Source organism: Dendropsophus ebraccatus, chromosome 2 (genome assembly GCF_027789765.1).
Source record: "Dendropsophus ebraccatus isolate aDenEbr1 chromosome 2, aDenEbr1.pat, whole genome shotgun sequence".
NCBI lineage: Eukaryota > Metazoa > Chordata > Amphibia > Anura > Hylidae > Dendropsophus > Dendropsophus ebraccatus.
The window spans coordinates 143,994,611-144,022,499 of NC_091455.1; the positions used below are offsets into that span (position 1 = coordinate 143,994,611).

General features: G+C 41.0%; 1 protein-coding gene across 1 annotated transcript in view; it reads left to right on the forward strand.

Annotated features, from left to right (window-relative positions):
- The first annotated feature begins 3,460 nt into the window (after positions 1-3,460).
- The window catches only part of EPDR1 (ependymin related 1), a 30,340-nt gene continuing 5,911 nt past the window's right edge, over positions 3,461-27,889 (forward strand). Inside the window, exons 1-2 of the mRNA XM_069960348.1 lie at positions 3,461-3,758; positions 22,189-22,397. Of these exons, the coding sequence (XP_069816449.1) occupies positions 3,490-3,758; positions 22,189-22,397 (478 nt within the window). The 5' untranslated portion in view covers positions 3,461-3,489. The remainder of the gene's footprint in view (positions 3,759-22,188; positions 22,398-27,889) is intronic.

The window sequence follows — 27,889 nt, forward strand, 5'->3', positions numbered from 1 at the left end:
AAATCCTCCCTGACATACTTGGGAATAAAAGTGGGGAGGACCCCTCACTCCCTTTACACCCTTAACTACCCCCCTTTGTTTGCCAAAATTCGGTCAGATCTTTATAGATGGCATTAACTCCCACTCTCGCTGCTAGGTAGGTGTCAGTTGATCAAAATGTCAGGGTTCTCTAAACTCCTTTACCCGCTTCAAAATATACCCCTGTTACTCAAACATGCTGATGTCACCTCCATGCACTCCACTTTCACAAAATTCATTTGAGCTGGCAAGAAACCGAGAATCGCGCTTTTTAAATTAATGCTATCTAAAGAAGATGGGGGGATTAATTTTCCCAACATCCGTGGCTATAAATTAGCATGTCTTTTCAGGCACATACTAGATTGGCAACATAGCACTTCCATCCATTCTAACACATCTCTGGAACGGCAACTGGCTGAACCTTGGAACCTTATGGCGGTTCTGCATGGTCCTCTCTCTGTGCTCCCTCCTGTGGTAAAACACTCTATAGTCGTCCGGGATACTATATTGGCGTGGAAACAAATCCGGCAGTCCTTCCATAGATCATTCCAATGCTCTAAACACTTTCCCCTGTGGAACGTCCCCGACTTCCCTTCGGGCACCACAAGTAGGCTCTTGTCTCAGTGGAGAAATGGGGGGATACGGGTCTTGGGGGATTTACTTCATCCCTCTGAACATCGATGGCTTACTTTACCCGAGATATCGGCCTCTTTTCATGTCCTGTCCAATGACTTCCTCTCATATCATCAGATAAAATCATATTTCACCTCTAGACTACGCGACATGGCATCGGAGGCACCCCCTAATGACTTTGATGACTTGTTACTACATCCTCTGGGTAACTCCATTTCTCTTCTTTACAAGAAACTGCTCACACGACTTTTGCCATCTTCTTGCACACCCCCTGGTAAATATTGGAGTAAGATGTTGAATATCCCTGACATGCCTAAACATATTCAGTTTGGTCTAGCTGCCTATGCAAGCGTATTGTTAATGAGAAGTGGAGGGAAACGCAACTTAAGCTAGTATATAATGCAATTTATGCATTCACGTTTCCCCCTTCCGCAACGCTTCCGCAACGCAGACCAGCCTGTCCAAAATGTGATACCCCCAAGACTGACTTATTCCATGGTATCTGGAACTGTCCTCGTCTGGAGGTATATTGGAGAGAGGTGTCCAAACTTATCCATAGAGTCACTTCTTTCACTACTACGCTTTCCCCAATGGAAGCTTTGTTTCATATTAGTTTGAACCCTGACGACCCGGAGGGCTCTTATTCCTATCTCCCAGCCCTAGCTCACTCAATTATAATGGTTGCTAAACTATGTCTACTTACAGAATGGATAACACCTAACCTCCCAACTCTCACTACTGTCATTGGGAGATTGCAGCATCTTTTCTACGTGGAATGTAGGCTGGCTCTAAGAGATAAAGAAAAGCAAACCGAGCCGCTCTTCTGTAGATGGAAGCGTTTCCTCATAGCATATTTCTCTCCATCGGAGATCCAACATATAATGCAACCTTTCACTCAATCTGAGTGGTACCTCACAGAAGACATAAAAGGCTCACTAGGCCCACTTAAATTTCAGCAACCCGCAAGGGACTCTGGAGCACATCAGGGACGTTGATCCCCTCCCCTCCCTCTCTCCGATATACTCAGACTACTGCTTGTTGCCTAATACTTTTGATGTTTGAGAATGTCATTGCCTCGTGATCATCTATAATTTTTTTTTTTTTTTTGCGGTCATTTGCAACACCTGCTGTTTTCCCTCCTGGGCCTCGGCACATGGGATGATAGATGTTTGGTAAGGTTTTGTTTATGTTTGGTTTTTACTTTTACTTGGTCTCGATCGATTATTGTAGCCTTTCGCGCAGGCCATACGGCTGTGAAACCTTGGTGGGGTCGGTCTTTGACGGACAGCTTCATGAGGACATGCCCATGCTACATACCATTGGGATATCTTTGTGTCTATAAAGGACCCCAATATTTGTTCGTTTGTTTCTCTTCTCTCCTGGTTTCACGGGATTATCATATGCTTTATGTACAGCCATGTATTGTCTGCTATACCTATAAAAAACCCAATAAATTGTTCTTTAAAAAAAGAAAAAGAAAATATGTTTTATGAAATCATATATTGCACATGCATAAAGATAGATAAGGGCTAAAGTGACTGTGGCAATACAAGCAACCTCCACTGTATAGTAAACAATGTAAACAGTATTGTAAATAGCAACAAAAAATTAGATGTACACAGGCAAAATCCTATTCCAAGTCACAGTTGCTCAGTGAGCAACATATACAGGTGAAGTCACCAAAAGTATATAATATATATGGACGCTAGGAGGATGCGTGCATTGCAACAAGTCCCACTCACCTACTCACCCTACGCACGTTTCGCGTGGCTCGCTTTGTCAAGGGATAAGGGATAACCTGATAACACAGCAGCAGTTTGTAGATACAGGTGCACGGCAGGGGATACTCTATATGGGAATAATGCACAGCGGGGGGGGTATTCTATATGGGTATGCTGCACAGCAGGGGGGGTTATTCTATATGGGGATGCTGCACAACAGGGGGGGCTATTCTATATGGGGATGCTGCACAGCAGAGGGTATCCTGTATGGTAATGCTGCACAGCAGGAGGGAAATTCTATATGGTGATGTTGTATAGCAGGGGTGATTTTCCATATGGGCATGCTGCACAGCAGAGGGGGGCATATACTGTATGGGGTCTGATGCACGGGGAGGCATATAATATACAGGGTGTGTTGCACAGGGGGCCATATACTACATGAGGACTGCTGCATGGGGACCTATACTATATGGAGGCACAGTTGAGGCCTATCATTTATGAAGACACAGAGGGAAAGGGGGGCTACTACTATGTAGGGGTAGAGAGAAGGCCTATACTATGTGAGCACAGAGCATATAGGCCACAGAGGAGACCTTATTACTGTGTGTGGTGTAGCAAGGAGCCTAAGATGTTTTTCCTGGCAGATTGTGGAGAGAAGGTTATGGCTTGGGCCGAATGGAAAGGAAAGAAGTGAGTGACTCTGATCAGAGAAGACGTCAACTGTGAGTCACAATTTCAAATACTAGCCTATGTGACATCTTTTTTTTTTTTTTAAGTTATATATATATATATATATATATATATATATATATATACACAAACACACACACACATGTTTTAGGTCCCTAGCAACACCCCTGGTCTGAGTAATATCTTTTGGATGGTAAACTTTTCTTACAATATAATATGCATACATGATCTGTACTTTCTTTCTTACACTGTTTCTGTGCATATGTACTGCTATAAGCATTATATTTGATACAGTTGTTATTCTGTTCGCCTCTGGTCTGTGATCAGAGAGAATTACATCACTCCATTCACTGCGTGCCCCTCCTCCTCCTGCTGATAGCAAAACCCGAGAAGGGAGGGGGAAGTGTAAAGCAGCTGACTGAAAGGGATGATGGAGAAAGGACAAGTGCAAGGATTATGCAGCTTCATCATGGAGGCCCTTCTTCTTCTGCTCATAGCTATCAACCAAGTAAACGCTAAAAGCTTTTTTGTATCAGAACCTACTACTCCATGCCAGGCCCCCTTGCAGTGGGAGGGTAGGACAGTAGTGTACGATCATAATACTGGCAAAAACACCAGGGCCTCTGTCAGTTATGATGCCCAAATGCAACGAATCAGGATCTTAGAAGAGAGAAAGAGCTTGGTGCCCTGTAAAAGGTAAGTTTTATTAGAATACAATAAGCCACCATAGCCGTTTTGTACAGCAGCTAATACTATGGCTATTTTTTCGTAATAAAGTGATGTGTGACTTGTTTTACTCGTTACTTTTACAAGTTTTCAAATATCCTGGCAATTATTGCATTTATTAGCATGGCAACCAGTTCTGATATATAAAGTTTACGAATAATGTAGTAAAGTGCATTTTATATTCTTCTAACCGCTTTACTTTGCTATAGCTGATGTTCTTATTGCTAGGCCTGTGATGATTTGAACTGCTTAGTAAGCAGGACTGGCATGAAATAATCAATTGGCAGTTTTTCCTCAAATTGTGAAAATGTGAGACACACAAAAAAATTGCACTATGATTCCACACAATGCTATGCTACCATATTATGGATTCTGTCATAGGTTTATGTGTATATGGCCTTCCAATTGACATAGTTCGCTCATCTCTGAGTAGAGATGAGCGAACTTACAGTAAGTTCAGGTTCTAAACACAAGCTCTTCACATTTAATTCCCGATGGCTTGAGAATATGGATGCGGCCTATGGATGCGGCCTATGGCTGCGTTCACACTACGTATATTTCAGTCAGTATATGTATATTTCAGTCAGTATATTTCAGTCAGTATTGCCACCAAAACCAGGAGTGGATTAAAAACACAGAAAGGCTATGATCACACAATGGTGAAATTGAGTGGATGGCCGCCATTTAATGGCAAATATTTGCTGTTATTTTAGAACAATGGCTGTTATATTGAAATAATGGCGGTTATTTACTGTTATATGGCGGCCATCCACTCAACTTCAACATTGTGTGAACAGATCCTTCCTGGTTTTGGTTGCAATACTGACTGAAATATACGTAGTGTGAACCCAGCCTATGGCTGTATTCATGTTCTCCAGGACTCAGAAATTGCTGAAACGCATAAACTAATTAACTCTTACAAGAATCTTCAGCTTGTGATTGCTGTCACTGAATATGTTACAGTGGAAAAAACAGAGAAATTCAGTTTCTTGTCCTTAAGACCCTGAAATAAAGATATTAACAGTGCCCCCCTACACATATATATATTCTCAGCAGCAGTGTCACGTGGGTTCTGGGACACTGCATATATACTGCATGATCCTTTCCCTGGCTCCATGAGTCTCTGGTTAAGCAACATTATTTACTAGTTTTTGTACTTATTTTAATGTTAGACAAGGAGAAAAAAGGATATGTAGGCTAAGCAATATTTTTATTTTTTGGTGAGGCCCTGGTATCTCTTTGGTCTGTTGTGTGAGGCTCAGGTATTACCTCGGTTTGTTAGCTGAGGCCCCAGAAGAAAACAAATGTGAGAATCCCAGATAAAATGCAATCATAATAGGATCAAGGTTATTTGGGATGGAGACAGTTCTTCCTTCGCAGTGATAACAGCATTTGTGGGATCATATACTGATGTTGAACAAGTGTTCCTGACTCCCAGTCTCTGTTCTAGATCATTCTGAAGGTGTTTGCTGGGGTTGAGGTCAGGGCTCTGTATGAGACAGTAAAGTTCTTCTACATCAGACTCACCCAACTATGCCTCTAAGGACCTTGCTTTGTGCGCTGGGACCCTGGGGCACAGTCTGACTGAATCCAAACTGAGCCCACAAATTGGAAGCATACAATTGTTCAAAATGTTCTTGATGTGCTGAAGAATTAACAGTTTGCTTTACTGAAACTAAGGGGCTTAGTCCAAGCCATGGAAACAACCCCGTAAAATAATCTCTATTGCACCGAACTTTACAGTTGACATTCTGCCAGGTTGATAGAAAAAAGCATGATTTTTCACTCCACAGAATGTTTCCACTGCTCCTGAAAAAACAGGTAAACTTAAAAAATTTCCCCCCAAAAGGTCTCCAAATGTTTTTGTGTAAATACAATTCTTTATAGACTCCTAATCCATAGAGACTGAATAATGAGATGTTTATTTACTGTACATCCATTTCTCTATACAGGTATCTTATAACTACTTTTCTTCCCTAAACTTCAGTGAAAAACATGAGTATCTGTCTTCATAACACTGGTTTTACAGCACTTTTGACCTTTTTTCTTTGTTCCTGCAACTTCTTTCAGTTGCCACCATGCTAGTCTTGTTCATGGTGCTGGTGGAAAGGTCATCTGCTTTGTGCTATATACAGGTTCGACTGCCTGACAATCAGAACCACTGTTATGGTGCTTTTAGACAGAGCTATAATTCGCCCGATCGCACAATTAACGATTTTGAATGAACAATGTGTTTTTTATAACGATCAGCGTTTAGACGGAACGATACATCGTGCGGAAAAATCGTTTTGCGATCGTTTTGCGATCGCTTAAGCCTATCTCACACATAGGTTAAATTGGTGAACGACTGTTTACACAGAACGATCTGCAAATTTTTTGCGAATGACGAACATGTTGAAAGATCAAAATGAACGATTTCTCGCTCGTCGTTTGATCGTTCGCAGCGTTTACACGTACAATTATCGTTCGAATCCGATCGTCATCGCGCAAATTCGAACGATAATCGTTCCGTCTAAAAGCACCATTAGAGTACCAATCAGAGGCTGGGTCAGAGCAGCCAATCCATGAGCTTTGTTTTCTATTCGAGTCAGCTCTGTGTCTTCCTCTTCTCCAGTTTTTATACCTTGTATGCTACCTGGTATTCTAGTACTATGGTATGCTAATAGTGGGTGAGGCTCATACACTACTTACTTGCAGTAATTAACCCCTTCCCGTCAGTAACATGTATATATAATTTCCTACTGCACATACCCCGTGCAGTAGGAATGTATATGTACGTTCCTGACTACAGGGGCTTCCTGATGTGTGCGGGACCGCTGCAGTGAGAGCGATCCCGCTCACATCGATGTCCAGGGCCTGGAGATAAGGAGAGTCAGCTGCAATCCCGCAGCCAACTCTCATTAACCCCTTAAACGCTGTGATCTACAGCGATCACAGCGTTTAAGTGCTCAGTGACAGATCAAGCATCTGTCACTGAGTGATCGGGACCGTGCTGCGGGGGTCCTGATCGCATGTGCCGACAGGCGAGGGTAAGCTCCTTACCTCCGTCCTGTCGGTTCGGCGATCCATGTATAGAGTCTGCTCTCAGGCAGGCTCTATACATAGATCGCCGATAACACTGATCTATGCTATGCTTTGCTATGGCATAGCATAGATCAGTATATGCAATCTAATGTTTGCATATTTTACAGTGATAAAAGAGTAAAAAAAAAAAATAAAAAAAGTAATAAAAAAAGTTGTATAAAAGTAATAAAAAAAAAACCTTATAAGCTCCCTCCCAATAAAAGTTTAAAAGACCCCCTTGCCCATTATAAAAAAATATATATAAAAAATAAACATATTACATCGTAATCGTGCGGAATTGTCCGATCTATTAAAATGACATTATTGTTCCCGCATAATTTTATTAAATTATATATCACAAAAAAATTTATAAGAAGCTATCAAAATTTTTCTGTAACACCAATAACATATTTATAAAAACTAGAGATAATGGCATAAAAAATGACACCCCATTCAGCCCTGTAGGTGGAAAAATAAAAGCGCTATGGCTCTTAGAAAGCGAGGAGAAACATTGCATTAATCTGACCTGGACTTTTGTGCATCAAAGGGCTCTGTGACTACAATCTCTGTACAGCACTGCAGAATAGGTTGGAGATATTATAAATTAAAGAAATATGGGGGTGATTTATAAAACTTGTGCAAAGGAACAGGAAAACAGTTGCCCATAGCAACCAGTCAGATACTAGGTTTCATTTTTAGAGGCCTTTTTAAAAATGAAAGAAGCAATCTGATTGGTTGCTATGGGCGACTGCCCCCCTGCTCGTCTGCACAGGCTTTCATAAATCTCCCTCTATATTTTTATTATTGTACTATTAAGATGTACAGTGTTAGGGCAGTATAATGTGGAGAGTCACCATTCTACCTATTGCTGAGGTAAACTTGCACCAGAATCCTGGCTCATAGAACCCCCACCACACACACCCCTGTAGGATAGCTACTGTACTGTATGTTTAATTCAGAACTACAATTCCTAACATGTCCATGTGTGCTGGGGTTTGTAGTCCTACAACCTATAAAAGATTCAGAAATCTGGTTTATTGAATAATATAAGTTATTGGCAGACACTGAGCCACCATGCTGCTCAAATACACTTGTAGTAATACAGACATTTCCTGCCTATGGGTAGAGGAGGCGGAGCTAGATTCAGACAGGAGGGGTGGAGCTACGGGCTTACAGAGCTGTGATGTCCCTGCTGACCCCTCTGACCTGGAAGTTCTTTATGTAAACAAACACAAATCCAAAAAGCAGCAGCAGAGGTTGACCAGGGGCACAGAGGTGAAAATAGGTTAGAGGAAACAACTAAGGGAAAAGGACAGATGACAAATTATTCCCATTTCCAATAAGAAAAAAGTGTTGGACAACCTCTTTAATCCAACAAAAAGTCTATATGGTTCATAATTAGTGATAAGCGAGTACTAAAATGCTCGGGTGCTCGGTACTCGAGACGAATATTTCCCGATGCTTGGGTGCTTGTTTTGAGTAACGAACCCCATTGAAGTCAATGGGAAACGCGAGCATTTTTGCAGGGGACCCAAGCTCGGCCCAGGGAAGGTTGCGTGAAAACCTGTCAACCTCAAAAAATGATGGAAACACCACGGAAATGGACAGGAAACAGCAGGGGCAGTATGCATGGATGCCTCTGAGGCTGCCTAATTGCACCAGCAGTCGATTACCACAGTGTGCAGCTAAGATCGTGGTAGCTGCACTGCAAGTCCCAGCCAGTAGCCTGGAGTACTCCAAGCAAAATAAAAATGTTAAGCCCTTACAAGGGCTGTTGTGTTCTTTGTCTAGTATCCCTGCCTACAGGAATGCTAATTCCCTTCCTAACAATGTTTCTGGCAGCAGTCGATCACCACAGTGTGCAGCTAAGATCGTGGTAGCTGCACTGCAAGTCCCAGCCAGCAATCTGGAGTACTCAAAAAAAAATTCAATATTTAAGCTCTTACATTGGGTTCTTTGTCTAGTATCCCTGCCTACAGGAAAGCAAATTCCCTCCATAACGCTCTCCCTGACAATCAGGAGCTCTGTCCCTAATCTCTTCCAGCATGCATGTGAGGCGAGCACCGGCGGCCCAGAATTTTATATGCCCGAGTCATCTGATCTGGCCAACCAATCGCTGCTATCGACATGTATGGGTCCCACGTCATTGCACGATGTACCAAAAAAATCTCCTGCATGTTTATTGGCTGAGAAATTGCGGCCAAACTTGCAGGAAAAGGATGATGCCATTTTCTCGAGTATCGCAAGATGCTCATCTGAGCATCGAGCACCTTTGAGTACCTTAATACTCAAACGAGTTCCAGGCTCAGACGAACATGCTTTCCTGCATGTCCATAAAAAAAATGTTGACTGGCCTTGATTTTTAGACTTTTCTAGAAAAGATAAGACAAAGTATAATATTAAAAGGGTTGGCCAGGCAGGACTTTTAAGATATAAAAGTGGGGATCAGCGAAAGGGGCCACCTGAACGATCCTTAGATCATTCAGGCTACCCATTTAAGTCAGTTAGGGTCTGCTGCCACTATTCCTACTACAAGAAGTGACATGCAGCAGACCGCTGGTGCAAAAATACTGCTTTTTCAAAATGTTGAAAGACAATGATCAGCTGACATTGTGTATGTTGGCTGATCATGGCCTTTCAACATGCACTATTACACTAAACAATTATCATCTTGAATGGACGGTAATGGGCCAAGTAATCATTTAGTGTACTAGGGCCCTTATTTTACTGGCTTCCATGCTGCTGCCGGTACTATGCAACTCCAGACCTTCGCTGTGTAGTGCCTCCAGGTCCAGGGACATGACATCACAGGCCTGCTCAGCCAATCAGTGCTGAGACCTAGACTGCATAAAACTGTCGGCAGCATGGGCGCTAGAAAGATAAGTGTACTGTATTTTGTTTTATTTACCCCTACCTAAGCATATACCTTAAAAGAGTCAGCATATACCTTAAAAGAGTCCTGCTTGGACAACGCCTTTAACAGTGTCTTTATTCTTACCTCCACTCTTGACTAACGGGGTGAAGCCACGGACAATGTGCACACCAGTAGTAATCCCAAAGATAACTGTGTGAAATTCCAATGTATTGACATTTCTTAGGCTTGAAGGACCTTGCAAAGCAAAAGTATCCAATCCAAATAGAAAGTAAGCTGACTTACCCTATTATGCAAAATTAAAGGGGTACTCTTTTTGTTTTAAATGAACTGGATTCAGAAAGTTATATAGATTTTTAATTTACTTCTATTTAAAAATCTCAAGTCTTCCCATACTTAGCTGATGTGTGTCCCACAAAAAGTGTTTTTTTTTCTTTCCAGTCTGACACAGTGCTCTCTGCTTACATCTCTGTCTGAGACAGGAACTGCACAGAGCAGTAGCAACTTCCCATAGAAACCCTCTCCTGCTTTGGACAGTTCCTGTCTCAGACAGAGATGGCATCAGAGAGCGCTGTGTCAGACTGAAGAGAAAACAATATTTTCTGCAGGACACACAGAAGCTGATAAGTAAGGATAGACTTGAGATTTTGAAACAGAAGTGAATTACAAATCTATATAACTTTTTGAAACCAGTTGATTTGAAAGAAAAAGGATTTTCGCAAAAAAAATAATTCCTTTAATGGTACTTGCTATTGCCTGTAAAATATTTTTACCAGCATCAGCCTTACAGTGATAATACCCGCTAGGTCTTGATGCTGCCCCGGCAAGCCTTCACCTATCCATAGTGTATGGTCAAAATGCCCTTTTAACATATATTTGAAAGTGAAGCACTGCTTAGTAGAGGGGCTACGAAAACATTACATTTCAGGAAGGCTAATTCCTAAAAACTAAGAGGGGACCTTGGGGACATTGACTGGGACAATGCCTTCAGAAATAAAAATACACAAGAGATATTGGACATATTTAAGGGCATCCTGGGAAGATCATGTGAAGGACACATATCATATAGGAATAAAAGTAGTAGAAATAGGAGAAAACCAATGTGGTTAACTTCAGCTGTAAGGGGTGCAATAAATGATAAGAAACAAGCATTCAGACTACTAAAACAAGAAGGTAGTGGGGAAGTATTGAGCAACTATAGACAGAAGAATAGAATGTGTAAAAAGCAAATAAAAGAAGCAAAAATAGCAACAGAAAGAAGGATAGCCACAGGAAGTAAAACGAATCCCAAAACGTTCTTCACCTATATAAACAACAAAAGACTTAAAACTGAAAATGTTGGTCCCCTCAAAAATAATCTGGGTGTAATGGTGGGAGGGGGAAGAGGAAAAGACCAATCTACTTAATACATTAATCTCTACTGGATTCACAGAGGAGAATCGCATAACAGACGACATGACTAGGAATAATGTAAATCCTCCCATAAATCTCATCCTGCCTAACACAACAAGAAGTGGGGAGACGCCTTAAAAACATTCAAATCTATAAGTCACCGAGCCGACATTGCAAGAATTAAGTACTGTGTTAGACAGGCCCTTATTCCTAATATTTTAAGATTCTATAATGACAGGTATATTTAAGAAGGGGTCAAAGAGTGATCCTGGAAACTATAAGCCCGTAAGTCTAACATCTATAGTAGGTAAAGTATTTGAGGGGTTTGTAAGAGATGCTATACTGGAGTATCTTAATGAAAATAATCCTATCACAGAGCACCAGCATGGATTTATGAGGGATCGGTCCTGTCAGACTATTCTGATCGGCTTCTAGGGGAGGTCAGTTATAGACTGGACCTGGGGGAGGCTGTGTATGTTGTGTATCTGGACTTTTTAAAGGCATTCGATACTGTGCCGCTTAAAAGGTTGGTATATAAAATGAGGATGCTGGGACTGGGTGAAAACATATGCAAATGGGTAAATAACTGGTTGTGTGATAGAAAATAGAGGATGGTCATTGATGGAACATATTCAGATTGGGTTTTAGTTAATAGTGGGGTACCATAGGGGTCAGTGTTGGCTCCACTTCTTTTTAATATTTTATTAATGATCTTGTAGAGGGGCTACAGAGTAGAATCTCCATTTTTGCAGATGATACTAAACTGGGTAAAGTAATCAGCACAGAGGAGGATAATATCATATTACAGAGGGATTTGGAGAACCTGGAGGCTTGGGCGGTGAAATGGCAAATGAAGTTTTATGTGGATAAATGTAAGGTTATGCATTTTGGCAGTAGAAATAATAAATACAGTTATGTGCTAAATAATAAAACACTGGGTAAAGATACTTCCGAAAAGGACCTGGGGGTATTGGTGGACAGTAACCTCAACTTTAGTGATCAGTGCCAGGCAGCAGCTGCCAAGGCTAATAAAGTAATGAGATGCATCAAAAGAGGCATAGATGCTAAAGATAAGAACATAGTTTTGCCTCTTTATAAATCACTGGTCAGACCACACATGGAATACTGTGTACAGTTTTGGGCTCCGGTATATAAGAAGGACACAGCTGAACTGGAGCGGGTGCAGAGGAGGGCCACAAAGGTCATTAAGTGAATGAGTGGGTTACAGTACCAGGCCAGGTTGTCAAGCTTGGGGTTATTTACGCTAGACGTCTTGGAGGTGATCTATTAACAATGTACAAATATATGAATGGACAGTACAGAGATCTTTGTAGTGGTCTTTACTCCTAGGTCTGTAGCCAGACAAGGGGGCATCCTCTGCTTCTAGAGGAAAGAAGATTTCACCATCAGCATTGACGCAGGTTCTTTACTGTACGAGCGGTGAGACTGTGGAACTCTCTGCCACATGATGTTGTCATGGCCGATTCATTAAAAAGGTTCAAGGGAGGCTTTTCTTGAACAATAAAATATCACAAGTTATGGGCATTAGATTTCTGGTGATACATTGATCCAGGGATTATTGCTGATTGCCATTGGAGTCAGGAGGGAATTTTCTCCCTGTGATGGGGCAATTGTCATCTGCCTCATAGGGGTTTTTGCCTTCCCTGGATTAACACGGTGGGGTTTCCCTAGGTTGAACCTGATGGACTCTTGTCTTCTTTCAACCTTATTAACTATGTTACTATGTTACTATGTTCTAAGTGGATTTAACTTTTTTGATCTCACAGGCTCTATTGTATTAACTATGATATGTGACTGACACCCATTCTATAATGTTTTTTCATATAATTTTGCCCACTCTTCTGCCTCACTATAAATAAATAGGAAACCTGCTTGTAGTCTATTGGTGCTTTAGCCTAGTACAATCTCGATGATGGCCCCAAACCAGAGCTTCAATTGAAATTGAAGTTTTATATCAAGTAATTTTTTGCTATGGCAGGATATTAGGTAGAAATAGTTGTGCATTATACCTAGCAACTCTCAAACCACAAGCGCTTAGCTGAGATCTGCTCAATATACCCATTGTCTAAATATTTAGAGTGTACAACAACTATGTCCCCTGGGCTGACTGAAGTCTGGTAAACCATTATTACAGATTTGAGTACTTCAATGCTTCTATCAATACATACCCAAGAAATCTGGCTGCTTGGCTAAGGAAAATGTAATAGTTGTTCCTGGGAACTTCATATCGACATTGATTTAAAAATGAACTTATAAGCACCCATGCTAGTTGTTTGGTCCAAAACAAATATTTCTTCGAAGACTATTTTCCTGTTCCATTTTCTACTCCAATCACATACTTCCAAATGACACACTTCATCTGTTTTCTTTTTTATCAGAAAAGAAAAGATTGAAGCCAGGGAAAGTTGTTGTGAAATAGTGATTTGATTAAGGTGTCAAAATGTTCACATTTATCCAGAGGTCATGTAGCGGTCAATCTATGTTAGATGTGTAATTGGAAGCTCCTTGGCCTCAGTGCAAAATTTCTAACAGACTTTCCTGATCTATCACATGTCATTTATAGTGCTGGAGTCCTCACATAAGGAAGTGGGATCTTGTAAAGCCCCTATTACATGGGGCGACAGAGGAGAAAACAAGCTCGTTTGCTCCTTGTTCCCCGCTCGCTGCTGCCGCTATTACGTGTGGCGGCAGTGAGTGGGTGAGTACAAGGGGGGCTGCGGATAGCTGTGGGGGGCTGCCTGGGTGATCGTTTGATCTTCCGGGCAGCCCATAGCAGATAGCAGCAGTCTGCTGCCACCGCTCCTATTCCTCGATGGCACCAGATCACTGATATCGTAGTCGTTTGTCTTTCAACATGTTGAAAGACAAATGACAGCAACGATCAGCTGACATCATGCATATTGGCTGATCGTTGCCTTTTATTATACAAGGTGATTATCGGCCATAATGGCCAATATCCGCTGAATACGGCCGATAATCGTCTCGTGTAATAGGGCCTTAAGTCTCATATTGTTTAGGGAACAACTACAATCTCTGCGGTGAGCAAGGTGCAGCTGAATACACGAGGGCAGGCAGAAACACAGCAGGACTCACGGCTGATACCACAGGCAGCCGGAACACAGCAAAACTCAGGACTGTAAGCACAGGCGCCAGGAACAACGGAGAGCTGGGACCACACGCAAAGGGAAGCATGCAGAGGCTCCAACAAGGGAAGGCTGGACAGGCAGATATTTATAGTGAGGAGGTGTTGGGTGCAAAACCAATCAGGGACGTACTGTCCCTTTAAATTGAAGCAGAGTCTGCGCATGTGCCAGCTTGCTAAATGGGCAGGAGACAGACCGCTGGAAGCCACGAACACAGACAGAGGGAGGGCAGGAGGACGTCTGTGAGCCCAAGCACAACCGCGACGGAGAGCAGGAACTTCGGTTCTTATATGTAGTGTAAAACAAATTCACAAGAATATCATGTCAAAGCATTAAACTGGTATCAGTATTTATATGTACTGTATATGGGAAGTGGCTATCACAGGGTTAAAATGGCATGTTCATGCAATTGTAAGCATTGTAAAGAACAACTACATTTTATTATCTCTATTTTGCCTTCCCTGGTATCTTATTAATACTATTACTAATATTAATACTAATAATAATAGTATTAATATATAGCCCAAAGCAATGAGTATTTATCTGGCAATGCAGTATATATATTTCAAAGCAGCCGTACTGTGGGAAGAGAAAAGATTTCAGGCAGAGGAGAGGGAGAAGCTAGACTGTTTGAATTCCAAGACTAATTTCAAGGGAGGATGAAGAGAGACCAAAGGAAATATGAAATAAATAAGACAAGAAGAAATTTGAAAGAAAATTACAAAATTGCCTAGTTCAATCGAAGGACACTATCCTTAAGCTGATATATTTGATGTTTGACTGAGTAAACTTGAAGTATGTTTCGTGCTACATTAGCCCTAGGAAGGGCTACTATTCTATCCAGAAACCACAGCAATGTGTGGTATATCTCTTCATGGCAAAGTATGGACATTTTCCACTTGCAAATTTCAGAACATGCATTAATAACTGGGCTGTGTCTTTTGGTATTTGATCCTGATGGATGACACAAATTAGGTCTTAAGATAATTGAAAAAGCATGTTCGCAACTAAAAATGTTTTTCTTATATATAAAGACAATATGTAAGACTATGAGAAAAAATATAAGTCCCTATATATAAGTATAACAACACTGAAGACTAACTGAAACCAGAACTGTCCGGTTATGCCCATTGCAACCAATTACAGCTCATCTCTTATCTGAATTAGTTCTTCCGCCATATAGGCTTACATACTGTCATCACTTGATACATGTTGTGTGTATAGATTGATGCCCACTGCCTAACTTGATTACATTGCTCCTTTCTAAATGAGTTTACACACAGCATCTGCTTTGTAGTATTTCTATTCTGCACTTTTTTGCACTACACTGTGTTTTTTTTTAAAATATTACGCCATTTCAGATCTAGAAAAATACCTGCAGTGTATATGCACTTTTTAGAAAGTTCTCCTAAAGTCTGTGCGTTACACTGTTGTACTTTTCTACCCTGTGCTAGGTTGTGTCCTGCTTCCATAACAAAATTTCACTCTGCTTGCTAGTGTGCATGCTCTACCATGTCCACAGACTTCACTGAAGCACAAATAATTCAATTAGATGTTGAGCAAGTGCAGTAAATATTGTCACTATAATATACTCCTGAAATAGGAAGAGGGTTTGGACTTTGCCTCATAAGTTAGCAGTCAGATACTGTGGCAACAATGTGTTACAGGTAGCATGACTAGAAAGTAGTCAGAGGACAGGAGTGAAATCAGATGTAGCCAGTAAACAGGAAAAGGGTAGCATAACAAATCCCAGAAGTATACAAAAGTCTGGCTGCCAACGTACAATAAAAATGGTAGACTGGCAGGAGGTCAGTATCCTGGTGAAGCAGTACAGGCACTACAGATAAGTCACATGCAAGATATAACAGGCCTGAGACAAGGCAGCTGACTCAGCGGAGCTTCATAGCATTTAAAGATAAGTCTGCAAGAAAACAGACATTGCAGGAGGTAACACGAAAAGGTGCAAGGCAGAAGGGTGTTATAATACATTCTAGGAAGTAAGGATATGCAAAATAGCTCACACCTCCTGAGCAAAGAGATGTCCCTTCAAGTCAAGTCTCACTCAGTCAAGGAGCCTTAGAACATTGACTTGGGATTTTATGCTAAGCCAAACAATCTCTACAAAAGAAAAGATTTACCATCTGCAGACAGCTGTTTCCGGTTTTAGAAACACAGAGAAGTATAGTATTGAGCTAGACTTGCTAGACTACATTTATCAGGGTTGCAAATAGATTAGCTAGTGACATGCACAAAGAGTAGGGGACCAAGACATAGTAATAGAGCCACTTGTAGTATGAACATAGCCTCAATGTTAATTTATCAATTTTAGTTTTAATACAGATACAGGCTTTTGCATTCTTTGCTAAGTAACAGTAGCATTGTCTACACCTGTAGATTGAATATACAGTAGTACAATATTTTTGACAAGGAAGAATTTCTTATGTTAAACCCTTAAAGAGGACCTGTCACCCCCCGTGCCGGGGTGACAGGCTCCTGACCCCTTGCTAGATCCCCCTATACTCACCTAATCGCGCCGGGTCCCGCTTCTTGATGCGGTCGGGTCACAGAGATTTCAGCTCCCGAAGCCCGGCGCGCGCGCACACAGCAGAGTCCGACTCTCATAGAGAATGAATGGGGAGTCCGATGCTCCGTCATTCTCTATGGGCATCGGACTCTCCTGTGAGCGCGCGCGATAAGGTAAGTATAGGGCGCTCTAACGGGGGGTCGGGAGCCTGTCACCCCGGCACGGGAGGTGACAGGTATCCTTTAAGGACAGAGTCCAAAATAGCCTTAAGAACCACAACAAATTTCACTTTTGTATATTTGTTCTTTCCTCCTCGCCTTCGAGAAGGAAAGAACATCGTTTTTTGCGGCACGATCTTTTTTTTTTTTTTTTTTTTTTTTTTCAATTTTTAAATTTTTTTATTAAATATTACACCATATGTCAAAACATCATAAAAAAAGGGGAAAACCACGTACAAAAGGACTTGCATACCCTTTCACAAAAGGTAGTCTTTAAACATCAAGTTTGTGCTACCCTCAAATTGGTCCTTGCCCAGCGGATCTATCCCAACCCAATTTCGAATTACCTCTCTTTTCCTCCCCATAACAAAATAACAGACCCAACATTGACCTTAGCACATCAAATGAAATAAACACCCCCCCCTCCAAACCCTACCCCAAATAATCCCTATTTCCACAATGTACACCTAGAGAAAGGCAGACCTGGCACAGCATGGCGCGGCACTCCATATCCTCCTATTTATAAACACTACTGTTATTAATACCATTACCCTTACCCTTCCCCACCCAACCCCCCATTATCCTCTCTCAACACCTTGGGACGCCAACCCCCCCCTCGCCCTACACTCCTCTAAACACCATGGTTAAACTACCATATACACCTCCCCCTCCTTTCCTATTATTCCCCCAACCTCTACGGACCACGTCCAGGGCGCAGAGGACGACGACCGCCCACAGACCAGGCCGATCACAAAACACCAGCTTTCATTCACGGAGCTACCATCACTTTTAATCCCTCTTACTATCGCAAGGAACCCGTAAAGACCATCCCCAACTTGGCTCCCTCCTCTCAGAAGGACCCCCTCGGGAATGTTACCCTCCACAGGTCCCTTTACATGTGCTGGTGACACCTGGGTCGCCCCCGATGGTCAATGACCCCATGTAAGGGCCATCCCCCCGTACGGCGACCCCCAGAAGTCATCCCCACACACTACCATATATATATTTATTATTATGCTATTAGCATTTTCCTTTATTTATATATCCCTACTATGCAAAATCAGTTATTGCACATTATTCTCTCTATGGCGTCTCCTTTACTCTCAGTCACACCTTTTTTCCACCAACTCTCGACCACCATCTGCCGCGGCCGTCGCCCCCCCACGCCCCAAACCCGACCCATCCCACCTACATCTTTCTATTACTGAGAGGGAAGGCGTCCCCCCCCTTAACACACACCCTTCTCCTTGTGCTGTCCTACTGCCAGCCCCGCCAGGTCTGCCCCTCCTTACACCATCTCCAAATTAAACACCTTCTAGATCCACCCCATCTACTAAACGTATCCTAAATTTTACCAAACTATTATCCCCCCCCCCCCTACCCCGAAAGCAAAGAAAACAGAAACAGACAACCCTCCCACCCCCCCCCCCTCTGCCTGGCTATATTACCTCCCCATTCCATTCTACCATTTTGACCATAGGTTTTCATATTCGTCCATCTTCATAAGTTGTAGGGCTTTTACATAATCCATCAATTTTAAACTCTTTATCTCTCTATTCCAATCCTCCAATGTTGGTAAGTTCGGGGATATCCACTTCTTTAATATACAGAGCCTAGCAGCGAACAATACTCTACTAACTATACATTTTTTCACCCTCGTGACCACTATCCCTCCCATATCCTTGAGCAGTGCAGTTTCCGGACAGAACTTCAACTCCACCATGAGTCTAATTTTAATTTGACCAAATATGTCTTCCCAGTATCTTCGTAGTTTGGGGCATCTCCACATCAGGTGAATTACATCCCCCCTATCCCCCTTACATCTATCGCACAAATCCGTGTTTCTAATTTTCATCTTAAACAATTTAACTGGTGTAAAGTGTAACCTTCTAATTATAAAAATCTGTGAAACTCTATGGCTCATTCTCAAACTAACCTCTTTTATATTGCCCAACACACTTCCCCAATCTATTTCACATGTCCCCATATCTTCTTCCCAACTAGATCTAAATTTCTCCTCCAATTTAGCATTTGCAGTGTGAATTAACATCTTATAAATTTTCCCCACCGTGCCCTTAGCTGATTTCAATATATTTTCATTAAGTAAAAAAAAATCCTCTACCACCAATAAATCTTTCTCATTAACCCCTCTCTCCATGTGTTTAAGTTGATAGTACCGTAGAGTATCCCCCTTACTAAGGCCCCATTCTGCTGACAAAACTTCGAGGGATTTTAAATTACCAGTTAAATCAAACACATGTTCTATCTTAATAACCCCCCGTTTTGCCCAAAATAACCAGTCGTGAAATTTGTTAAACGGGGCCAAGTGCACATTAAACCACAGAGGCGTGAATTGGTTGCTCTTATCCATACCTACTATCTTTTTGCAGTGTGACCATACTCTATTATATACATCATTTAGGGGGTCATTCTTTGTCATGATCCTCCCTGCTTCTAACAATGCCGGTAAATCGGGACCACACATATCGGTCAAAGCTTGCCACTTGCCCCAAAAGTCGTACTCCTTCCACTTCACAATATACAACAGTTGTGCCGCGAAGAAGTATAATTCAAAATTAGGGAGATTAAAACCCCCTTCCTCCCATTTTTTCGTTAGGAACTCATATTTTACCCTCGGGATTTTCCTTCTCCAAATTAGCTCGTTACATAAACCCCTTATCTCCCTAAAAGCTTTCTTGCCCAGCCATACTGGGCTATTGGCCAGGACGTACAGGACCTGTGGCAACACTATCATTTTAACTAGGCCCACTCTGTCAGCCATACTAAGAGGGAACCGCTCCCATAGTCTAATTTTCCCCTGTATCTTCCTGATTAGGGGGATCCAATTATGTCTTTTATAATCATAAAGATCAGGAGAGAGTGCTATACCTAGGTACTTTATGGAGGCCCCCGGGGCACAGACCCTCACCTGACCATAGTCCCCCCCCTCATTGGCCCCCAGCATCATAAGTGAGGACTTACTCCAGTTTATGGCAAACCCCGAGTAACTCCCATAAGTCTTAATTACCTCCATTACCTCTCCTAATGAGGACCTAGCACTCCCCAGGAACAGCATCACATCATCCGCAAACAATGCAATCTTTTCTGTTCCCGAGGAGTGCTCAAAGCCCCGAACGTTACTAGAACATCTAATGTACTCGGCGAGCGGCTCCATTGCTATGGCGAACAAGAGGGGGGACAGGGGACACCCCTGTCTCGTACCTCTAGATAACTGAAAAGGGTCAGAGACCTGCCCATTAACCATTACCCTAGCCCTGGGTTCCGAATAGAATAATCTAACACAGCTAATAAATCTTTCTCCTATTCCCATTTTCCTCATGACACTCCGCGGCACGATCTTTAGTTTTTATTAGTATCACATTTGTGATCGTACTTGATCACTTTTTATTAAATTTTTTTATAAATAAAATGTAATAACTCAATAATCCTGGTGATTTTTTTTTTCATTCCGTTCACTGTATGGGAATATTTAATCGATCAGACAATTACACATGCTATGGTATATTATATGTTAATTGATTTTATTATTTTTATGTGTTTTATTTATAAAACGGGAAGGGGGGGTGATTTAGACTTTTACTGGGGGAGGGGCTTTGGGGCATTTTTAAAAACATTTATTTATTTATGTACTATAATACGTATACATTAGATTGCTTACACTGATCACTTCTATACAATAGCATAGTAGGGATCAGTATTATCTGCGATCTTCTGATGATCAGAAGACTAAAGACTTGACTGCATGGAGGAAGGTCAGAGACCCCAGCGGTCAGGGAATGTGATCAGGACCCGCTGTAGGGGGCCCGATCGATAAGTGTCAGGAGCTGACCGTGGCGTTTGAGGGGTTAATGGCGGGCTGACACATGATCATCATTGAGGGTGAGGGCCAGGCTGCTGATAGCAGTCAGTCCTCACCTGCTATTGAAGCGAGCTCAGCTTCTGAGCTTGCTTTATAGCATGGTACCCCGGCAGGGCATACATTTATGCCTGTTTGCTGCAAGGCCCAGGCTGCGGGGGCTTAAATGTACGCCCTGTGTCGCCAAGGGGTTAAATATAGGAGTAGTGGTATTTAGTAACTCATTACTGTAGACTCACAAAAGCCTGAAATTGCTGTAGACTCACAAAAGCCTAAATTTGTGTTGAACCTATGAGAGTGCTTTCACAAGGAGGTGGTGAATACTTGATCAGGTGGACCCGACTCATCTCTGGTGTAAGGAATCGTATTATATTGCTGTGAGCTTAACAATACAGTATATACTTACAGAGTTTTAGCTCTGTTCAGGATTCATTAGGACTTATCCAGGAGACTCCAGGATTACCATTACCCATGATCCAAACTCTTCAGCCAAACCATACATTCAAGAACACACACTTAGGAATAACTCCATATCTTCCCATCTCCTTTACAGCTGTGGGCAATTTAACTGAAAAGTAATACAGAAAATCTCATATATCTTAGATAATCCCTTAATAAAACATAACAGTTTGAATTCTTGATCCCCAATACGGCTACTGCTTGATATTTAGCTGAAAATTAATACTGACCATAGTTTAGTGAAGTGTCTTCTCACCTGCCAGCAGTAGAATCTTTATACAGAAAACAAATCCAAGAAAAGAGACATCCAGCAATAGGTGGGTAATCAAGTGTAATATATTACTTTTATTCAGCAAAATGAAGACATTACAGAGATGTTTACATTATAAATTTGGAGTGCTGAATATATCTTACCTTGGGACTGTTAGTAGTAATAATGGCATTTGCCAAGTGCAAAGGCAATGTACTCCACTATTCCCTATCACATGATACAAAAGGAAAATTCACCAGCATCCAAAAAAGAATGGCCTGGATTTGCTAAACAAAAATCCAACACTTTTTGTAGTTTTTTTTTCTTTTTAGGGTTTTCTGAATTTCCCTGACAAATTTATCATAATTTTGCATTTTCCTAACATGGAGTTTTACTTTTAGGCTGTCACACCGTCTTTTTCTTTTTGGCCCTTTAGCGTCTGTTTTTTAGGACATGTTTGAAGCCAAATAGCCATTATTTGGCCTTAAAATGCCAGCCGTTCAAAAAGACAATATGTAAACATAGCCTTAAATCTGTGATCCCAGACTTCATTTTTATATTTATATTTTTTTTCAACACAGGTTCTTTGAATACATCTATCTATATAAAGATGCTGTGATGTTCCAGATTGAGCAAGTTACAAAAATCTGTGTGAAAAATTCACTGAATGAACCTTGGGATCCATATGATATACCAGACAATTCAACTTATGAAGATAAGTACTTTATTGGAGGACCTGGTGATCAGATAATGGTCCAGGAGTGGTCTGACCGAAAGCCAGCCAGAAAATGTAAGTTTTCTTAAGATCAATGTCAATAATTCATTAATTTACAATTTACCTAATTTCTTACATATTTTATATAGAGGAGGGAGGAACATAGTATTGAATACCGTAGTTCACTGAGTGGTGGAGCAAATCTGCACGTCAAGTCTACAGAGCGATAATCTGCCGAATCAGGCAGATTTGGCAGATTATCCCTCCATGTAATAAAGACAACTGATGACAACGATCATCTTCTTCTGTAACTTGTTACCAGTTGCTCTCACCGTCAATAAACTCTGATTTCTTCAATCTAATCTGAATACAGCAACCATCTTTAATGTCCAGCCATCACATCAATGCCTTTATCCTGAGCAGTCATTGCACTGGTTGTCCATTCACTTTAGAATTGAATTTTTATGTGTTGTCAGGACTGCTTGTCAAAGATGTATCTGCTTTCTTCCAGAAACACTACCTCTTCTGTCCTCAGTTTGAGTGTGGGTTTTGCAGCTTAGTCCCATTAAAGTGAATAGAACTGAACTGCAATACAGTGATCCCTCAACATACAATATTAATTGGTTCCAGGACGACCGTTGAAACATATGTTGAGACCAAAATTCTATGGAAAACTGGCCCAGGTAAAGAGCAGCACAGGATATGTAGTATCACACTATACTTAGAGAATCACTGCTAGACAGCCAACCAATGCATGCATTTCACTAATACTGAGGTTTTACCAGTAAAATGGCCAGTTTCATTGGTTGATCATCTAGTTATTTACCTGTGCTGCAGATCCTGACTGTCCATAGCATTGTATGTTGTATGTTGTGTCTGGTCTCAAGTTACCATGGTCCAAAAAGGAACATTGTATGTTGAAAATATTGTATCTTGAGGCCATTGTAAGTTGAGGGATCACTGTACCACACACAACTCGGAGACAGGTGTGGGGCTGTATTTGCATGAAATAGCTGTGCTTTTTCTAACCTTCGATAACCCCTTTAAACTTACCAGTCTTACTCCTGAATCTCTCAACTGTGCTGCAACAACCTATATCTACCACTGTAGCCGACCTCTACATTCTGTCTATGATCTAAGATTGACATGCTGCATAATCCAAACCTGTCATTCCCATCAATGCTTTTTTGTGCTGCACCAGTCCTCTGGAGTGTGCTGTCCCAGACAGACACAAATAATATCTAGATGACTGGATTATAAGGCTTAAAGCAGACCTGTCAGCAGTTTTAGGCTATGTTCCCACATTATCTGTTTTTTGGCTGGCGGTCCTCCAGGTTTTTTTTTTGACCGCCAGTTTTCTAGGCGGTCCTCAAGGTTGTATCCACCCTCTTCACGGAGCCGGCAGAAAGCGGGAATCAGAAGCCGATAGTTCAGGTTCATACGAACCCGAACCTCAGCCGGTTCGTTCATCACTAAGGGAAATACAAGGCAGGTGAGCCCTGAAGCTGGCACCCGCCCCGCTGTCCCTACCTACTTGCCTCAGATGCCCTAAAATAGCAAACGGACAACTAGACGGCAGTCCCTGATCTCACTAAGTGGAACACAGAACAAAACAACACAATAAAGGGAAAGTCAGGAGTCCAAGTCAAAACCAACCGAGCAGCAAAGTACAAAATCGTGTCCAAAGGGGTAGTCAAAGGGTTAATAGCAGAGGTCAGCCAGAATGCAAATGCAGGGAAATGCTAGGTCAAGTAACTCTAGGATAAAGCAGGTACTATCACAGGAAAGGAACATGAGACAAGTGAGGATACTTATGTGACTAAAAGGCTAAGCCTAGATACTGACAGCTGATTGGGAGAGTCAATAGTCAGTCACAATTACTCTGATCCCAAACACCTATTGCTGATCAGCAGGGGGAGTGCAATAGTGGACTCAGCTACAACCAGGAATAGCAGAACTGAGCAAAAATATGAAAAGCAGTCTGACTGCTATGGACTCTGAGCCGAACAGTCATGGTTCATAAATCAAACAGCAAGAAAAAAAGAAGAGTGTCATTTTCCTACACCTAACTCAAACACAAAAGACCAAATGGCATATTGGCATGGATATACATGTCAAAAAGACAAATAACTACCACCAACAATGTAGGTAATAATGACAGACTGATGAACCCATTAAATAATGGAAACATCATTCACAAATGATTATTATGCATATGCAATTTAGGAAGCAGTGTTCTTGTCGGGCACATAGAAAACATGTAGAAATATCGAGTGCGTTCTTCAAATTACAGGAAGACATATGGACTTAAACATTCTGAAAAATATATTAAATCCCTAAGGGTCTTAAATAAAAGTATATCTTTATTGGTTTCATTCTTGAGAAAGAGAACTTCCTTAGTTACTCTTGGTGATTTGCCGGTTGCTAAGATCAACACTGCCTGTTCATTTACTTCCAATGGCAGGGATCCCAAGGGCATACCTAAGCACTAGTGCTGGATGTAGTGGAAACTTGTTCAGTATATTGAAAGGTAGACAGTATGGTTCCCATGGGCAGTCTCCAAACCTGTGCTATGAATATGTTCCCATGCTACTCTGAGATAGTAATATAATTCATATTGTGCAAAGTCTTTTTTATTTTCAGGTTTTATTTTAATGTCTATACAAAGAGCCTTTCCCCTGGTGGATATGTATACAGAGAAACTTAGAAAAACAGCTGTGAAGTGTCTGATCTATTGACCATGCTGTATGTGTGGGAACATATGATTATATGATTTTACCCAAAAAACATAATGGGTCATGAAAAGAATAAATATCATTGAAGACAGACACCTGTTTTCATCCACATCACCTCTCTTGCTCTGTGCTAAGCCGTCTGTTATCTCAATTACTTGCCATTTCATTTAAGTAATACATATTATAAAATGTTAGTGAAGAACTAATCATCAACATGATTTTGTAAGACTAAATTCACAGATTATTCCCTTATTTCATAATTGGAAATATTTCTTTATCAGTTTGAACATGGGGGGATCCTTTACAAATAGTATGTTTAGCTTTAGATACACATACTGTATGTTCTGTTTAGGTCTTGAGAGTCAATATGCCAGATTACATGATTATCATCTATTATAACCCTCATTTTTAAGTGTACAAATAAAAATACTGATCACTTTTACAACCCAAAGCTACACAAGCAAGGAATGGACATACATTTACATAAGTAAATATAGATAGACATATGTGTATTCAGTGTTCTTGTTAGGGTCAGGCTGGATTCACCCACAGTAAAATAAAAGCAAAATACAGTATTAAAATATATATAAAATGTGACAACCTTTTCTACCAATTTTTCCTACTGTATTTGGCTGTGCATGATCAGAGCCTAATAGGTCCATATATAAATACTCTCATGTGGATAAGGCATACTGTACAGTTTGGTTAAGGGTAGATTCACACATACTCAGTTTGCAGCGAAATCCGCTGCGGATACCTTCCCTATCATTTTCAATGAGATTACATACTCACAGCAGGATTGGAATCCCGCTTGCCTAAGCGCGCCACAGCCTATCTAGGCTCGTGCACCTCCGCTCAAGATAAAAATTGACAAATTATAGGCATTTGTGCTAAACTGGAAGAAACTGTAAAATAGTAGGTCTGAAAACAGCCATATGTCCATCCAGTTCAGTCAATTATCTTGCATTGATGTTCTAGAGCAGGGATGGGGAACCTGTTGCTGCAAACTACAATACACATCATGTCTGGACAGCCAATGCTTTGGACTCTTGGACTTTAGTAAGATTTTGTCTTTTATTGATTATTAAAATCATCACATCAAGAATAAATGAGCGCATAATAGAAGGATGGGAGCCAGAAAAGCCAACATGTTTCTCTTTTTTAAAAAGCGTGCTGTGTCAGTCTCCACCCCACGTCGATCTGTGATCTCTCTTTATATTACAGAAAGAGATCCCTGGCATGATATACATTGATATTTCTAAAGTCTCTGCATACACTACAAATATTTATTACACCTAAATTACTGACATCTCATATATATGTTCTTCTAATCTTTTCTTCTAGTGCACCTGACATAAGAAATGTTGCAAATGTCACACCAGGTCCTATATACTACTAACGTATCACAGTAAATTTTATTGTATGTATTTTTTCTGTGATCTAATCCTGTATAATAGTTGTTTTAAATAGAGATTTGCTACATATACAAGGGTCTTTGTCTGGTCTCTATTTCCCTCATCTCATATGTAAACCTGTAGATAAAGGCACATTACCCAATGTAGGGGCTTTTACCACACCAGCCCTTAGCTTCCAGTATATTCCAGTATATTAACGTGGTTACAAAAACAGGTCATTTTCATTTCAATTGTGTCTTGTTAGTAACATTTCAATTATTATTTTTACCTCAAGATATCAAAAAGTCCTCTTTATTTTTTTTATTTTTTATTTCCTATGCTGTAATTCCATTTGGCTACAGTCATTTCTCCAACAGGGACTCCTTTCACAGTGTGAACAGGATGACAAAAATCAGCTGGTAAAAGTGAGCTGCGACAAGTTTCCACTAGGTAAAGGTATAAATATTCTGGGATTCTAGGGAATCTTGGTTATAAGTGAAAAAATAGATTACAGTTGTTGGAATTAATGTTCTTTATAAAAGAAGGTACAGCCACTACATCCAGTATCCAGATGTTCAGATGTACCTGGCAAGGTCAGAGAGAAAAGGGTAAAATCAGAAAAGATGTCTCTATATTCCCAGCAGAAAACAAACACATTTGCATATGATATTGAGAATCTGGAAAAGGAATATATGCTGCATGACATCAAATATGCCTGTATGCCCAGGTCTTGGAGAACACTAGTATAGAGAGACTCAATGTCACAAACTATCAAAACATACAGTTCTTTATAGGAAATCGTATTTAGAATAGACACTAAGGGGGAGATTTATCAAACATGGTGTAAAGTGAAACTGGCTCAGTTGCCCCTAGCAACCAATCAGATTCCACCTTTCATCTTCCAAAGAGTCTGTGAGGAATGAAAGGTGGAATCTGATTGGTTGCTAGGGGCAACTGAGCCAGTTTCACTTTACACCATGTTTGGTAAATCTCCCCCTATATATTTGGTGCCTTTCGAATCGCCAGGAAGACAAGGTACCACATGTTGAAGAATAGAACTGCAACTTCTCCAGGCATGCATTTATAGAACCAGTACCAGAGACAATGGGACTTAACCACTTCACAGTCACCTTGAGGGTTCATTCATACGTTTGTAGAATTCTGTCTGTAAGGTATTCTGTGGACTGGACCTGGGAACTCCCAGCATCATGATTAATTATGATGTCGAGAGTTATTTATGAGTTTAAAAGTTAGCGCTAGTGTACTGTGCAGTGAAATGCTATTTTTTCCATTTAGGGGGTTTCGTGTTTACGCTGTTTTCCCTATGGTAAAACTGGCATGTTATCTATGTTCTTTAGTCAGTATGAGTAGAGATGAGCGAAGCGAATCTGGCGAATTGCATCAATTGGCTTCATTCTGCAATTCGTTACCACTAAAC